We start from the raw sequence: 18,166 nt of genomic DNA on the forward strand, positions 1-18,166 counted from the left end.
TATTGCTTAATTGCGTGAATTCATGTTTAAAAGCGTTATTTTATTTAACACAAGCATTAATCTAAGCAACAAAAACGCTAACCTATCTAACAAAAGCGTTGTCAAATTTCACAAATGCATGAAATCGATTTACAAATGCGTTAAACTAGCTCTGCGAGATTAAGACAGGATATTAGAAAGATAAGTTCGAGGCCTGAGCCCCATGGTGGGCACCAAAAATGTTGAGGTTAAAGTTGAACTCCACAGAAATGTCCCGAAACTTGTTAGTCCATCATAAAATATAAAAATCAAAGCTACAGGAAACTTAACTTCAACCAATGAAGTAACATGAAGTAAATGGAATAAACAAGATTATACCTTCCATGATTTACACCTCATTTTGTCCCAACTCCACAGTTCTTGGTTGTAGGTAATTTGCTCTCAGACAAGCATTGATAGCTTCCAAGATGACATATGAAGAATGGACTGATAGTTAACTGATACTATGATATGCATATGCAAATGATTTAAGCTAACATGATATTAAACTATGATAAGAATTCTAAAATTGCTAATTGCTTCAAACTCAAACTTACAGATGCAAGATAAAGACTCCTAGAATTATTATATGATTAGTTATTAGTCTATTAGTTTCAAAATGGCTTAGGAGACCTCTTTTTATAGATTTTTGAGTGCATGAGCTTAGGTGGCAGAGATCAACGGTCATGATCGAATCTTGCAAATTGGATGGCTATGAGCAAGAAGTTGAAGGTTGAGAGAAAGGGGGAAGGAGAAGACAAGTGTCACTTATCTCACCTTGACTGAGTCGAAGACTTGAGAGGATATAGGATAGTTGGAGAAGATGTAGGAATGAGAGGACAAGTGGACTCAAGTCCTCCTAAGATATAGGGATGTTGGAGAGAATATAGAAGAAGGTTAGGAAATATGTGTACGTACACAATATTTCTTTTTTTTTGGAAGTTGGAGATAAGTGGCTAATAAATGATTTAATTTTATTTAATTTCGTTGAATTAATTTAGCCACATGATGGATGAGTTGGCAAATGAAAGATGAAGTGGAGATGGAAGGTGAGTTGGAAAAGGGATTAAATAATTAAGAAACTATTTAATGAATGAGACTATAGGATAGTAGATAGAGGAATAATTAAATATTAGATATTTAATTAATTGATTAGAAGAAAAGGATATAATGAATTAATTAATAAAATGTTTCAATTAAATTAATTAATAGAAGGACATGAAATGAATTAAATAAATTAATCTTTTCAAATCAACTATTTAATATAAGAATAATTATTAAATAAATATAAAAAATTTATTTAATTGCTCATAGCCATTTTTATGTGTATATAGGAACCACGAAAGCCTCGCCCATATAGGCACCCTTGAATGTAGCTCTTCAGTAGGCTTGAATCCAACATGCCATGATTTAATAAAAAGACCAACCTGATTATAGAATTAGGGTCCCCCTTCAAAAGTCTTGTTCCTATTTAATATGCTTGAGAAAATTACCAAAAAATATCCATTAGCAGCCAACAAAACCTCCACTTCCCCCTCCAGATTCCATGTGTGATGCACCCATGACTCTAAAAAGGGCAGAGATACCCTTATCCCCATAATTTTGCAAATCAAGGCACGATGAGAAAGATAATTAAAACCTTCTTTCACTGAATTGGGCTAGATCACAAGATCCGACCGAATCTCGCTCTTGGCTATGCATCCATTAACCTTTTAAGGCTTGAAACCCTCCATTTGTGAGGAAGTCACACCCATTCCCGCACTAAACAATCCAAACACATGATTCTCATGCATGTGAGGAGCAGAGCTACCCCCCACTACAACATCCCTAAAAGAAGAGTTTTGATTTCCAGAACTTCCTTCGATATTGACCATGCACGAACAAATCAAAAGTCCCACCACCCAAGCTACAATAAACACAAAGGAGTATGAAAAGAATCCGAAGCAATCAATAAAGAAAAACTAGCACCAAAGATCCTCACGGCTAGAAAATCCACTCAACTCAAGCCCCCAATAACTACCTCAATTAATCCTTGCAAGAACAAATAAAAGAAGCAAACAAAATAAGGGACCCCATCCCCTCCACGCACCACCCTACTTGTAGCCAAAACCCCGATTAGCCCAGGCACAAAATAAAAAAAAGGGACCAGGGCACAAGTGCCCTCATTAAATGTGATACTTCAATTGAGTTGAAAATGTGAGAAATTAGTTCATAAACGTGAAAATTAGGGCCTTGTTTGGACATAATCTTCAAATTTTTATAAAATACTAATATTTTGCCTGGTTTAAATTTATGCACATGAAATTGATCTATTGCACACAATTGAAACAAGACCTAGTTGTTGTATCTATGTTTGAAGTGAGGTGACATTTGTAAACATCATTTATGAACTTGCTCGGTAAGGATTTATTCTCTCTTGGTTAGGTCCCTAGATAGATCAATTTAACGACTTTAAAATAATGATAAAGGCAATATGCCTAAGATGATGATACAATTATGATGATCTATGCTTATATTGAGATTCTTTGATGTGAATTATTTTTTAATGATTATTTAATAATTTCAAAATTAATAATAATACCCATAAATACAACATAGTATATAAATCTAGACAAATATATGCTAGGTTAACTCACAACCACTAATGAAATGCCAATGAGATTTATAAGTTAAATTTTAATATTTAAAATTTAAATTCAAATCTTTATCAATGAAAAGTAAGTTCCACACCCATAAATTTAATTCATAATAATAATAATAACTTTTCCAAAAATAAATGATAATGAAATGAGAATAAAGTTAGGAACTAAATTTTAAGCAGGAATAGACACTAAATACTAACAAGTGGGCCCACAACATAAGCTAGAAGGGCAGGAGTACGCAAATTTCACCATTACACAACAAGACACAAATCTATAATGACGTAAATACATAAATAAGATTAAGCTGATAATAAGGCGGAGCACAGTTTAAAGGACGGACCGATGGCATGTGTGGAGTGGCGGGAAACTTTCAGATGGAACACTAATATAAAATACGTACCATGGAATAGCATTCTACCAGTGCAGAGAGCTGAACTGCATTTGAGTAGAGAGAGCTAGGAAGGGTTTTAGTCAGAAGAGCAACATCTAGGGTTTCATCATGGATAAGAAGCGGCATGGTGCTCCTCCGGCCGCGCCACCAAGTGCAAAGAGATTCCAAGCAGAAGAAGAAGAATATGCGTATGAGGAGGAGGAGGAGGAGGCCGTGTTCTTTGAAGAAACACTGCTGAGGGAAGAGGAGCTTTTGCAGGGCAATGGAGGTGGCGTGGAGGGCCTGGCCTCGCGCCTTTCCAAGTGGAACAGACCCTCCCTCCCTTCCTCTTATGCCACCTCCAATGCTAACTCTATAGGTAGATTTTTAGCCTCACACTACACAACATTCTCCAATTTTTTCATGTTCGCTTTAGACCTTATAAGGAAGTAACAGTGTCTTTGTTTTTGGCCGTTGTCTGTATTACATAGGCGTAATACTCTTGGTCATCGTGGACATAATTAGAATCAATCTCTCTTTCCTAATCCCCTGTTGGATGGATCTTATATTGGTTTGTTGAATATCCATAAATGACATAGAAGATGTCTTATGTCGATTTGTTAAATGAATCTTACAAAGTCACTAAAACTATAAATAAAAATAAAATTGTTATTACATTCGTAGAACATTAGTATACACATGGTCTTCAACAACAGCTTGGAAGAGTCTTTACAATTCAGAGCTTGCCCAAATTATGACAAAGATAAACCCCCTATTAAAAATGTGAAAGAAGTCCAGATTATGAAATGTCGGGGATCGGAGGTCAAGAGTACCTTGTGATAGTTTGTGAAGTGAAAGTTTTGAATTGTAAGGGGTTGGGAAGAATCCATACCTTACACTTGGTTGGGATGTTGGGAGTGGAAGGTGGAGGGAGCTTTTTTGGAAGATGCATGTGGAATAGGGGAGCTTTGAAAGGGCAATCTTGAAAAGAAGTCCAAATATACAAAATGTTAGGGATTAGGGGTCAAGAGTACATCGTGATAGGTACCAAGTTGAAATGGAAGGGTAAGAACTGACTTTGAAAGGAAAAGAAAAGGGATTGGTGGGATTTCGTAGAATTGGGGAAGGTGTGAAAGGGATACGCAAGAGAAGGGAAGTCCACAACCTTAACTTTGACAATACTTAATGAAAACAAGCTGGAGTACGAGACTTGAAGAGGAAAAAATGAGGTATCTTGGTTAGGGATGGTTTGACTCCCTAGTCTGGAACACTTGGGGCAAATTTTTGATAACAAATATCAAGATGATGAGATGAAGATGGAAGGGGTGCTTTAGATAGGGGACACTTGATGACTTAGTGAAATATAGAGGATTTAGGCATTTTAGTGGAAATGATTGGGTATTAGGGATGTGATGGGAGTGATATCAGTGGAGGAAGAAGTTTGATACCTTGGTAATGGAAATTTTCTAAGGCACAACGGTGGGGATGTTGGGAAGTGGGTGAAAGGTATGACGTTAAAGCAAACCCCAACAATTTACAACCCTAACAAAACATAGAAAGCACTCTAAAAAATCCTATACTTAGAATTTTCATAGAGTTGAATGGATTTTTGGCTTTAATAGCACCCATAGGGGTTTATGTGCAGGCAAAACACAAAAATATACAAACACTTCTTAGATTGGTTATAAACACGGGCTTAAGGAACCTAAGTGAACAAATTAAGAGAGACTCAATGCAAAATTTGAGACTAAAATATTGAGTCAAAGCTTTAACAAATAGTCTTGATGAGATGAGAGTGTTAGAATGTTATGGATTGGAGTTCAAAGATGACTCATATCTGATACCACTTTGAAGGCAACCTCACATTTATAATTTTGATAGAAAGTACAAGGGAAGTTATTTGGCAATGGAGTTTGGAGATGCACAAGGAAGAGTACCGAGGTAAAGGGAGGTAAAGGGATGGGTTAAAGTTTGCCTTTGACAAAGTATATAAAGGAAACAACAAGATTTAGGAGCTGGGAATGATAGGAAACAAGTACCTATGTAGAAGGATGGCTATAACTTTGACTCCAATAGAATACTTAGTGAAAAACGTAAAGTTGAGAGTTGGGAGTTGGGATGACATGTGAAGGGTGCTTGTGGAAAGCAAACTTTGATAGTTTGGTGAGGAAAAACTTAAAGGCATGACGAGATAAGGAAGTCTAAAAGTCTAATGCAAATAAAAAGCTGAAGTGTTATAGTGCAAAATTTTGTGGATTGGAGTTTAGTGATGCTAGGAAAATGGTATTGTGGAAATCACAAGTCTTAAAGTCCAGTCTATTAGATTTTTTAATGCATTGGGTTGTGGTTTTGGGGCCCGGATGGTTGGCATGCCAACCTGGAAGGGTTTGAGGGTTTGTTGCTTTAAAGTTTAATTATAAGAATTTTAGAAGACAAATGATTGGGATGTTAGGATTGGGTGAAAAGGTATGTCGAGAGAGTAAGTTTGACACCTTGATAAGGACAAAGGGAAAGGTGGAGATGGATAGGATGACATATTTAGTATGGACAACATTGACAATCCCAAGCTTTGACAACTTCCAAAAAGTTAAGAAAATGACCTAAACTTATCCGTGGATAGAAATTTTGGGATTTTTGCAACTTTGGACGATGAGCACACATGGGATAACAAAGGACACAATTTGGCTAGTGGAAAAGTCACTTGTACCATATTAGATTGATTATAAATGGTGGGTTAAGACAAGGCAACTACAACAAGATGTACTAGGACTCATGATTTTTGCATTTTAAGACATGTAAAATAGGGCTCTAACAAACATGTTGATAGCAAATTCTTTAAATTTGGGCAATATTTTAAGTGCTAAGTGTTTTCTATATCATGAACTATTGGAAAGGTGACATTATTCTTTTATCCTTACAAGGTTAAAATAAAGCCAATGACATGTCCTTTTTTTCACTTTTTTTTTTTTGATGGGGCCATAGCCATCCCCAAGACAATTAGGACATCCCCTAGTTACTCCCTTTTGTCTCCTACTGTCCTCTAGAAAAAAGGACATCTTGGGGATGTTGCCTAATTTTTTTGCATGTTGGAGATGGCCGGTGGGTGTTTGGACCTATCATTTGTCTTTGAATTGTCCACCATAGAGAACAAGGTCTAAAAATGTAGGGACTACATAGGTAAAAGTTGATTTAACAACTACATCCCCAAGAATGTGACTATTGGATTTTGATGGCTCTTCTTGGCCAAATCAATAAAAGCGGCCATCAAGCTTCAAAGTTAATCACTTCCACTACTATACTTATTCTTCCCACACTTATTATAGCTGTTTGTTGTATTATGTAAATTTTACAAGTGGATAAGAACGACAAAATTGCTTCTATGTTATTGAGCCAAAGCGGCCATCAAGCTTCAAAGTTAATCACTTCCATTGCTATACTTATTCTTCCCACACTTATTATAGCTGTTTGTTGTTTTATGTAAATTTTACTAGTGGATAAGGATGACACTCAAAGGGGATAGCAACTACTTGTTTTTTAGGGGGCATGTTTTTCCACAAAAAATAATATTTCTAGCACCAAACTCTAGATTTAATGATGAGATTCTATGATTGTCCTTCCTTTCCACGTGCTAAATCATACAACTTTTTGTAAGTGGAAATAGCTCGAATTAGATGTTTGAAACTTTGTAACATCATGTGCAACATGTCTAATGAATAACACAAAGGTAGTTAAAAGGCATGGCTTGTTTCAATGAGTACCCGTTCCCAACCTAGAATGGAACCCCATTAGTATGGACTTTATAATGCACTGACCAATAGTGGGAGCGGAAAACTCAATTTATGTATTGTTTGATCAGTTGATGAATTATGCCAATAATCTTTTTGCATTTACTTGCTAAAGCATTTGATTGAAAACATAGTATTAGTACTTGGAATTAAGATTGATTTGGAAAAAATAAAAGTATAAATGGGATTCAATTTATCAGAATATAATTTGACATGATCCAAAGCAAGTTTTTTTTCCCTTGCCATTTAAAACAAGAGAGGGTGTTTGGGGATGGTAGGCTTTAGTGGGGTTAAGGGGTATTGACCCTTGCAAGCTTTTGGGGTTAGTGCCTTGGGTGTGCTCCTTGTAGTGACAAAGGGTGGGGTTGAGGGTAGAGCTCCCATGATCAAGCCCAAATTAAAGCCTTAAAGACCACAAGGAATTTCATTGCATGTGCATTTTTTTTCCTTCAATTTCTTTAATGTTAAATGATTTGTTTTTAAAAGTTTGCAGGGGACTTTGTCATTCTTTTCTTGGCCTCCTCTTTTGATGATTGTAATGGAACATGAGCTGGAATATTTATGTGTTTTAGGTTGGGCACCTTGGTAAGCCTCCTTTAAAATTTACAGTTAGGGTTTATTTTGGTAAATTTTTCATTTACAAATATCAAATCCAGAGTAAGGGTTGTAGGCCCAGCTTCCGACATAGGCCGCCAATCTCTCTACTTTGCTGTACACGAACAATTTGGCCTCTGCAACTCTGCATCTCTCCAAATTTGCACCTCTATTGTTTGATCTTTCTAAGGTTAATGAGTTTGGCCCTGGTGAGGCATGCAAAATGAGTTTGATAGCAGTCAAATCCATCGCCTACAATTGTTTTAGGTCCTGTTCTCTGATTTCATCCCTGCAGCTCTATCTGCAGCTTTCTCCTACCTTGTTAGGCTAATCAGAGTTTGAGCTTGCAGCAATTCTCTTAAAAAAGGCTTATTAACATGTTTACCTCCTTTAACTTGTGATGGGGGCGCCTTAATGCACTCCTTTTATGGGTGCTTGAACAGCCCACTTCTTTCTCATCTTGAGAAGCAATTTATTTTCAGATGATAGTAGATAATATTTTGTACCATCAGTTCAATATTTACTTCAGTAGAAGTATTTTAAACACTTTATGTAGACTACAAAATTTAATGTAAAAATGGTTCAATATATCTTGCAGTGTTCCAGCAGTTGGATATTGATTATATTATAGGGGAAAGTCACAAAGATATTATGCCTCATTCAACTGGACAAGCAGCAATTCTGAGGATTTTTGGTGTTACACAGGAAGGTTGTTTCATTCAACCACTCTTTGGTTTTATTACTAATTTATGGCTGCTGTAGTAGGATTTTATACTATAATCTGTAAATTTAGGTTATGGTCTGTCACGAGCATGTTTTCAGCCATATTTTTACATAAGTTGAATTTGTAATTTCGGGTCATCGTGTCTGCTGTTATGTGCATGGTTTGCAGCCATATTTTTATATAAGTTGAATTTGTAATTCCAGGTTATAGTGTCTGCTGTAATGTGCATGGATTTCAGCCATATTTTTATATAAGTTGCTTTGATGGGATGGGTCCAGATGACATACCGAGATTTCAGCAGGTTTTGGAGGTAAACAGTACATTATAGTTTTCTTTGACTTTCAATGTAACATTTGAACTTGTGACTCTGATCTCTTAAATTGCTTTGTTAAGCTGCTTGATTCACATAAAGTACCTGTGCATCAACGAAATCATGTTTATTGACTGTTTATTTTAAGGTATTTTCATTATATCAGCAAACATGTTGGAATCACAGGCAAAGACGCGGGAAGCAAACAGAAACAGCAGGGCCCCTAAGTTTATCACAAGGATTGAAATGGTTCAAAAAAGAAGTATTATGTACTATCAAGAACAGAAATCTCGATTGTTTCTGAAAATTGTTGTTGCACTTCCTACCATGGTTCCTAGCTGTAGAGGTGAGCTGTATATTTTAATAGTCTTATGTTTTTCAATGTTATCTTCCAGAATGTATGAATTTGTTGGATATAACTGTGGAATTTTATTTCTCCTACAATCCGGTTCTTGCTAATTGACACATCATCAAGGATAAAAGATATGAAATACGTGCTTGAGAAATAGTAGAGATTCAAGCTTAATAAATGGATGTTACAGTTCACAACAAAAATTTGACGTAGTCAGCTTATTGAGGGGGAGGTTAGGTAAGGGCAAGAAATAAGAGGATAAAATGGAAGGGCAAGGCTAAGTATTAAATAATTTGTTTGACTAAATAACTTATTTTATATTAACTGATAAACTAAATAGTTAAATAAATGAGTACTAATTAGACAAACCAAACACTACTCCAACTGGTTTAACAACATTTTGGTTAAGTCTGATAAGAAGCTTCCAGGTCTGGCTGAGTTTAACTCATCTAAGACAATCATTGCCATACATATTTATAAGCCTTTTCTTGAGTTAAATAGCTACCCCATTTCTTCCATGGAAAGAAATTTTCAACATTGATGAGGATAGAATTATTTGTTTTGTGCCTGTATTTTTTTAACACCAATTGTTATTGTAATTTATATGCATGTTTCTTTATCCTGGTCTGAAATGATTGACTAATCTAACCAATGTACTGAATACTGCTGGAGTAAGGTACCTCATAAACAACTTTTCTAAGCCTTTGTTCACCATGGCCTTTCACACATCTAATAATTTTCAAAAGCCTAACTTGTTTGAAGCATGATGTACTGTCCTCCTTTCTTTGAATCTAGTCTCCAGGCTATTATTTGTAGAAACTTGAATGTAAGGTCCTAGGAAGCCTTCTTCCTTCTTATTTGCCATTCATAGTATCTGTTCTTCTTCAAGTGTATATGGATATCTTTTTCTTCATTCCTAAGGTTCTTTGGGCCAGAGATTCTGAGCACTCTTCTAAAATATATTTTCATCACTTCATCTTTCTATGATCAATGGTCTTGTGAATATGCTCTAAGATACACAACCGTATGTGTCTTCTTGTAACCTGAATCGAGTCAAATCTACCAAATTCATGATACGGATGTGAAGGAAAAAGATAGGCAGTTGTTTTCTTCAAATCTTATGTGTTCCAACTGTACATTGGGTGCTAGGGCACTATCTGTTGCATTTCAATTACAACAAAGGGCAAATAAGAGTATTAATGCGAATAATCAAAATGGTTGCACCTGCTGCCCCAAGGTAGATTTGCACCTGTAAATCTGATTGTAAGACATGAAGAATGCTAAGGAAAGCTCTCTATGTGATGTCCCCTTTATTTGGACCTTAAAGTTTAATTAAATAATTAAAAACTAAGTTTTCAAAAAATAAATAAAGTTGATGATGACTTATTTTAATAATTTCCTAAGGTCATTAAAGTGACTTTAATGTCAAGGAAGAATTAAAAAGTTCACTTTATTATTTCCCTCTGGTAAAGCCAAATATTAAAAAGGGGGGGAATTTTATAAGGGTTTTTGGAAGCTTCTTCAGGGAGTTATAAAAAGACAATTTGAATCTCTTCTGAAGATGTTTGGTTTATTATTTTATTGAAAGAGCTCTGAGAGTGTCTGGTTTTTCAACAAGCCCTAGGATGGGAACTCTTGGGTTTGAGGAATTGGATGAAAACCCAGTTCCATTTCTAAGGTGGATTCATCCAAGATTCACAAGTGCACTTCAAAGTACAGATTGTTGAAGGTTTCAGCTGGAGATCATTGAAGGGTTTTAACAGATAAGTTTATTCAAATTTGTAAAGTCTCATTTTGAGACAAATTTGTATAAGATTGAAGATTATTGCTTGTTCACATTGGATGCATTACTGGGAGATATTTCATGGTTATTGGAATTTATTTTGGACCTGAGGAACAAAATAATAAAAATGAATTTCTTGGGTGTGGAGATTTGTATAGATTGAGATAGATTTATTATTATTACTTTGTGCTGGGTGTCAAGGTTTAAGGAAAAATTATTTTATTATGACGGCGTTTGGCAATTTGGCTTTGCTAGTTGTATGAGGAAGTGAAATAATATTGTTGGTCGATGCTTGAACTTTGAATAAAGGTAATTATTCATAAAGGCAATTATTAAGTTGGGCAAAGTAAATATTAAAGGCTGACCATACAAGAATTTAATAATCGTGGGAGTTTTTTTTTAAGCAAATTGTGAGTCTATCCTTTGCCGTTGATATATGTTGGGCTCAATAATTATTGTGCCGAACCATTTTGCTGGTTACTTTGCGTGGGATTTTCCTTTTGCCCTGCCACAAGTTCTTATAATCAGGTCTGAGGCAGTTGTTTCTTCATATTGGTGTGAAGTTTATGGTTCTGCAGCAGACGTGGATATGTTCTACTTTTCTGGTGTGGCTCTTCTCTTTATGCCACGATTTCTTGTTTGTTGGCCTCTAGGGTTATGAATTCTCTTTGGTTATGAGTTACTTGAAGCATGAGATTGAGTACATGGTGTGAGCACTCCATCCTTAGGTGCTTATCCATTCTTTGCCGCAGCTGTCTGAAATATTGATTTATTTGCTTGATACACTTAAACGTGAGAGTTGAGGGAGGTAATGTTTCAGATTGCAGAGTGCCATTCGATGAGTGCTGATTGTAGCTATTTGCTAATGGAGTAAAGGATGAATTTTCATAGATGTGTATGTTTCCAGTTATCAACTTTTAGATTCAACTGGCATTCTTCCTAGTTCCTACAATGCTGAAAGTGGTTTAACTTGATGAAGATCGGGCTATTGAAGACAGAAGATTATCACTAATGTAATTTTACATGATGATATGATGCTGATTTAAGAATTTCTTCTAGTTTGGAGCAAGGTTTCTTCCTGCTATAAGATCTCTAGGAGCATTGCTGAAGTTTGTTGTTGCTGTTCACACAAAATGCTATGCTTTAGTCAGAGCATTCTTTCTTTGCACTATTGCTACTACATATGTGTATTGTTGGTATTTAGCAAATGGGTAAAAAGTATCAGCAGACCTATGCAAGCTTCGTCAAGTTCAAGAATAAAGGTCAGAGATTATTATATGATCATGCTGGGATTTGTATTTGCATCTGTTCTATTGATGATTCTTGTGTCTTAGAGTAAATTTTTGCTCATCAAATCTTATTCATAGCTGCAAGCATATTTGTAGTTCATTTCAAATATTCTCTGCTCATTGGCAAAAGTTCCCTCAAATCTAAATATACACCTTGCAAACTGAGATCATTCGCAAATCACAATCGAACAAACTGTTGACAAACTTTCTCAGAGGAAAAAGCGTTATCAATTCATTGCAATCAGAAAAGAACTCAGGCCTGTAATAAACACTCCATATATGCAAGCAAACCTTTGAAGCTATACTTATACACAGAACAGGGAAACATTGAAAGAATTATCAGCAGTAGGGTAGTTGCAAAGGCAAAAAAAAATGTTGCTACAACTAGGGTGTTTACTACACTCTACATTAGATTGATTTCAAATGAAGGATGCTGCAAAATTTGGGACATCTTTTGATTTATAATCAAAGAGGAAGGAAATGCTAAAGCTCTAAAGGGAACCCAAACATTAGAATAAACTTAACTTTAACCAAAATAACTTAAATTATTGTAACCAATATAAAGACCATGGGCATAAGAATGAAATAGACATTTTGGTTTGTAATGCTATGTTATCATAGGTACACAACATGCTCTATCCCTTTACGAGGTTTGTCCTCAACATGAAGAAAATCTTTGGAGTTCATCATGCTTAGCCTAGAATAGAGTTGTGGTGGGTGATCTTTAGGGAGTGTTTGTAATGTCCCTTCTTTTACGTCATACCATTTTGTGAGTGTTGGCCAATTTTTGAGGGTTTTCGAAGGTTTCTAGGCAGGCTGGGAGAGTTGTAGTGTTTTGGGAGAGCTTAGTTCAACTTTAGGGTTTTCGTGGCATTTGGTGATGATGGGGAGAGGTTCTCAAGAGAGTCACACCTTGCTAAGTAGGTAGGTAAAGGCTGTTTTAGTGGGCTTCCAACACTCTTTACTTGTCCTTGTAAGTCAAACAATCAAACTCCCTTGGAGTGCTCCCTATCAAGTTGTTTTCTGCAGTTGCTCTTAAGCATGGCTAGGATTCATTAGAGTAAATCCAACCATTAGATCATCCAACCTCCAACATATACTTGCAGGGGTTTTAACTCCATTCAAGTGGTTCTTCAATTGGCATCCCATCATTTTCCCATCGCTCCCTCTTCTTCCTATTTTCTAGGCCTAGTAGCCCTAGAGCCCTAATTAGCCCTACCTTGCCGGTTTTTGGGTAATTACTCAGAAAACACTCAAAGAACTCCCCAAAACCTTTGGTGATTTGAGTACCCTTTTGGACAAACTTTTGGACCCACTAGGGTAGGTTGTCTGGTCTGTCAGTAATCCCAAAAATGACACTTTTGAGGGTTTAGGAGTTAGCAGTCTTCACCAAAAGGTTTTAATGGCTTCTACACCCTGTCACACCTCCACCTCTTCACTGAGACTCTGCCTTGCATCACACTTCCATGCCAAACGCTTGGCACATTCACAACTGCTCATCCTTGCAAGCAAAGACAAAATTATCAATCATATTTCTAGCCGGGCTATGACGGAGCTCGCCTAGGAAATGATAGCAAGTTGCTTCCCAACAACTTCCAGGCCATTCCAAATAGTATATACACTGTACAAGGGTTCCATGACTTGAATCTCAAGGGTCATTGAGCAAAACTCAAGGGATTTCAAGTTGGAACCATGACTGGGCTCTCAAACTCTTGCTCAGACCGAGAGAAATGCAAAAAGAGACAATTTGTAAACACACACCAAACCTGCACTAAGGAAAGATACAAACACCTCTTGAGCAACACAATATCATACACTAAACCTTCATGAAATAACAATAACAAGTTCAATCCATTTGGTACGGACTGCTGCTACAAAAATGAGAAAATATAAGGCAAATTCTGGAAATCGTCTTCAAATTTGATTCAAACTTGCTCTTGGTTTTTCCAACCCGTGTACAATCATTCAAAGAGCATTTTATATGCCATTTTGGTCATAACCAACTCTTCATCAGTTGCCTAACCACTGATTTGCTCAAAAATGCAAAGTTGCTCAAAAAGTTGCAAAAAGTTGTCAAGCAACAATGACAACTTTTGCTCAAATGTGCATTTTTGTCTTTTATGCCTTTCTACTCATGCTAAACCTCCTAGGATGATTCCCTAACATCAAAATGACATGACTAAATGCCTAATGAGGCTTTACAAGACGTTTTTACATCAGAATGCAAAATTATGCCATTTTAGGCTGCAAGGGCTCATTGGCCAAATCTGAGAAAAACAAACAACCTTGGTGACAATCACCCTTCAAATGACTATCAAACACACATGTGGACCTCCAAACAATCCATTATTCAAACATTGATCCAAAATAAGGACTATCACACCAAAATTTGAAAATGCATCAACAAAATGGTTAAAAGCTAGGTGCTCTTGCACCAGGTGATAGTTTGGAGTTCAGTTGGTGCTCTAGTTGGTGACAACACTCAATTGTAGCATTCTAGATTTTTTTGGGTTTGGTCTCTTCAATCCTTGGAGAACACTGCTATTTATGTTAATGTGTCTAACTTTGTGAGACATGATTTCATACAATGTCTGTGAGATTCGTATTGCTGATTGTTTGTGATAATTTTTTTTAAATATCCATCACCGCATATGTATATGTTGCCCACATCTCTTCGTGGAAGTATTGTGCGTTGGCTGCCGTTACATCTGATTTGGATTCCGTGGAAGTATTGTGCGTTGGCTGCTGGTACCGTCCGATCTGGATTCCATCCGTTGTCCTCTTCTCTTGATGTCGGTCATGTAACTGTCGTCTTTCCCTTGAGTGTGGTCTTTCATCTTCACTCCGTGGAGATTTATAATTCTTCGATTCATTTTATATATCTCTATGTTCCGACTGTGATTGAGTTCAAACATTCTATCTATGTTATGTATTTTGGTGATTAAGTTTGAAGGAGGTATTCAGTAGTGACTAAGTTCAAAGGAGGTATTCTTCAGTAGCTTCCGTGTATTGCTCGATCCTTTCTACATAACCTTTGTATGAATGATCGATGTGCAAGATATATATATGTTGTAAAGGAGGATATATGTGGTATGCATTGTAGAAGTCATTTTTGACTTATTCGGTTGATTGTTAAATTGATAACAATCATATCTTACTAAGTGTATCAGCATTGTATTAGACTTGTTTTGATAATAAAGATATTTTTAGTGTGGCTGGGTTTTTCACCCTCAGATGGAGGGTTTTCCCAGGATTAGTTTTGTGTCTTTGTGTTCTTGTAAGAATTCTTGATTCTGATTTTTGAGTTTTTTATCTTTCTGGTTCTAAATTTAACAATTTATGGTGAGTGCTCGTTTAGGAACCAATATTTTTGGGTTTGTTCTCCTTAGTCCTTGGAGAACATTGCTATCTATAGTTAGTGTTTGTTTCGACACTAGTTATCATCCTTTAGGATCAGTTATGTTTCAGCATTATCGATTTTCATTTTCGGTGTCTTGGCAAGTTTTTTGTAAGGTGGTTGATAATATTTTAATATTTGCACTAAAGTAATAAAGTGACATTTTATTATTCACTATAGTGTTTAAATATTAAAGAGGTGTTTTTTTGTTCCTCAAGTTGGATGCCTAGGTGATGTGGGGAACTTAAGTTGTTTTTAATTGTTATGGGGCTTTTTTTAGGGGATTTTTTTTTTTAATTTTAGAATGTCCCGATTCTCTCCAAATTCTATAAATTGGAGTTTTGGCTCTCATTTCTCTCAATTTAGAGATGTTGCACACATAATAAGATGCTGCTGGAATAGTAGTACTTTGATGGGTGACCTCCTAGGAAGGCCCAATGCTTCACCTCTGTGAGCATCACCTAGATGCAATGAGTGCTAAGCGTACCATTCATTCTCATGAGAGATGGGTTCTTGTGAGCCACTACTCATGAAATGTGGGTCAATGAGTTTGAGTTGAAAACTACATAGTTGAATCTTGATAGCAATATCATAAATGAACAAAGAAGTTCTTCCGAGATCGATTGAGGACGAAAAACCTCGTCAAATATGCTAGTTTGGTGGCAAAAGATCCTCCCAAGCTGGTTTAGTGTTTTCACACATGAAACACATTGGATTTCACAAGTTTTCCGGAATTGAGGTTTGAAGGCAATGAGAATATTCAAGGTATTTTGATCGTTGATTTCTAGGTTTGTTTCTAGATTTGTTCTGTGGTGTTTGCAGAGATTTTGTGGTGTTTTTTGGAGGTGTTTCAGGTGTTCTGTTAGCTGACCATAGACCTGGAGTTTTCAGATGATGCCCTAGTTGCAGAACCTGCTTTTGGCTTAAAAAAATGAAGCTTGAAAAAGTTCAAATTTGTTGGTGATTAATCATACTAATTTCATAAGTCTTTGACTGAGTTTGGAATCTTATTGGTGATGCTGGGTTAGTTTGGTGACAATTTGTGTATTGGAGGGATGAACTAAGCCTTGTGGGCGATTGTTGTTAGGTGTTCCCTTGCTGATTAAGACTACAGGCGTCCATTATAAGCTCAGAAGATTAACTCAGACCTGCTGGACAGTCATATAGCAATGTTTTCTTGACTTACACGAGTGTTGAATTAAAACTTAGTGAAGGGAGACAATGAATGGACGTGTTGTATGTATCACATTCTAATTTAATGGCAACCTTCATTTGAATTTCTTTTTGACTCTGTTGCAGTAGTTGAATAAATGCATGTTTTTGTATCAGCTTTGTAACAGTAGTGAATCCATCATTTGAAAATCTAGGTTATTTCTCTATTTGTTTAGAAACCAACAAAGAAAAACAAAATTTGAGGGGGTGTTATTACAGTGTCAATTTCCTTACAAAAAGTAAGGTACACTTTTACATGTAAGTGAATGCTACTTGAAAATTGAACCAGTGTCTAGGGAATCACAAAACATGGTCTAACTGACGTATCCTACAATACAACTTAACAAATGCCATTAATATGGATGAAGGGTTTTTCCTTCTTACTTCCCCCCTTAAATGATTTTGTTCTCAATCCCCAAGAAATGGCATGCCTTATTGCTTGCCTAGGAAATTTCTCTTGAGTGTTGAATCTTCTGTGTATGGATCCTTCCATTGACTTGAATCTTAGGGCATGCATATGGATTTGTGTATTGCATTAATCATATAATGTAAAAAGTGGCATATATAGAATTGAGTTTTGCATTTGTATTCATTGGAAACAATTCTCTTCTGATTTTCTTGTGCTTGGTAAATGCTTGTTGTCTAATGGGCTTGTTTTTGGAAGCATGTCTAATCTACCAATGTTTAATCAAAATGGATAGAAGCTAGTATTCAGAGCATGTACGGTCAACATTCTAGTCGTTTTATATCATAAAAAGTGATCTTTGTTATTGGATTTGATCAGGAGAAGAGTTTATTTAAGGTATCGAGATTTTATTCTACTCTGTAGAAAAATTCATTAAATACCATATTGGCATTTTAAAATTTTGAATAAAGCTCTCTTGTAGTTTAGTTTCTTATGACATTGAGATATTGTTGTTGATAGGTGTGAGATATGTTATTTTTACTACTTTCAGATTAATATAAACTCAGAAATCAGAATTTAGTTTGATTAGCTGAAAAATTTAGAGATTTCTAGATTTAGGCATGACATAGAAATGAACAAAGAAATAAGAACAACACATGGTTACCCTGGGAAAACCTCCTAGGAGGAAAAACCCAGCCAGAAAAGATCCTCAGATCTGATTGTGGATTATATTCATATAACAGTTACAACACTTATCTTAGGTCCTTGAAGATGTCTGAAGTGTTTGCTCTTAGGGCTGATGGAATCAACCACAGGTCTGCACTTTCATGTATATCAGGTCTGCTCCTTCAACACACCAATCAGCACTCAGACTCAAGCCCTAGATCTGCACTCTTGATGTGTCTTAGATCTGCACTGATTCAGTAAGCCTGGCACTTTAATTCTGGAACAGCTCAGCCTTCTTTATGACAGCAAGAACTTGATGTTTGCTTCTTTAATTGGCAGGGATGATTCACATAAATTCCTTCACCAGCTTTTGCATTAATCAGATTGTATACTTTGCATCATTAGGCATGTGTGAACTCAGATGTATACTTCGCATCCTTAGACATGTGTGAACTTCGCATCATTAGCAGATATGTATTTCGCTTGAAGGATGTGTATTAATTGTATTTTGAATGAGGCAGATATGTCTTATATATATGTGATGCAAAATCCTTTTTATGTCGGCCTAATATAAATTAAATTACTTTTAATTTAATTTGAATCTCTTCAATCCGAAAT

The 18,166-nt window shown here is 36.0% G+C and overlaps 1 protein-coding gene across 1 annotated transcript in view; it reads left to right on the top strand.

Moving 5' to 3' along the window:
- The first annotated feature begins 2,966 nt into the window (after positions 1-2,966).
- Positions 2,967-18,166, top strand: part of LOC131028939 (DNA polymerase delta catalytic subunit) — a 121,697-nt gene continuing 106,497 nt past the window's right edge. The window contains exons 1-4 of the mRNA XM_057959316.2: positions 2,967-3,409; positions 8,008-8,118; positions 8,337-8,443; positions 8,630-8,789. Coding sequence (XP_057815299.2) covers positions 3,160-3,409; positions 8,008-8,118; positions 8,337-8,443; positions 8,630-8,789 — 628 coding nt within the window. The 5' untranslated portion in view covers positions 2,967-3,159. The remainder of the gene's footprint in view (positions 3,410-8,007; positions 8,119-8,336; positions 8,444-8,629; positions 8,790-18,166) is intronic.

Source organism: Cryptomeria japonica, chromosome 7 (assembly GCF_030272615.1).
Source record: "Cryptomeria japonica chromosome 7, Sugi_1.0, whole genome shotgun sequence".
Taxonomy (NCBI): domain Eukaryota; kingdom Viridiplantae; phylum Streptophyta; class Pinopsida; order Cupressales; family Cupressaceae; genus Cryptomeria; species Cryptomeria japonica.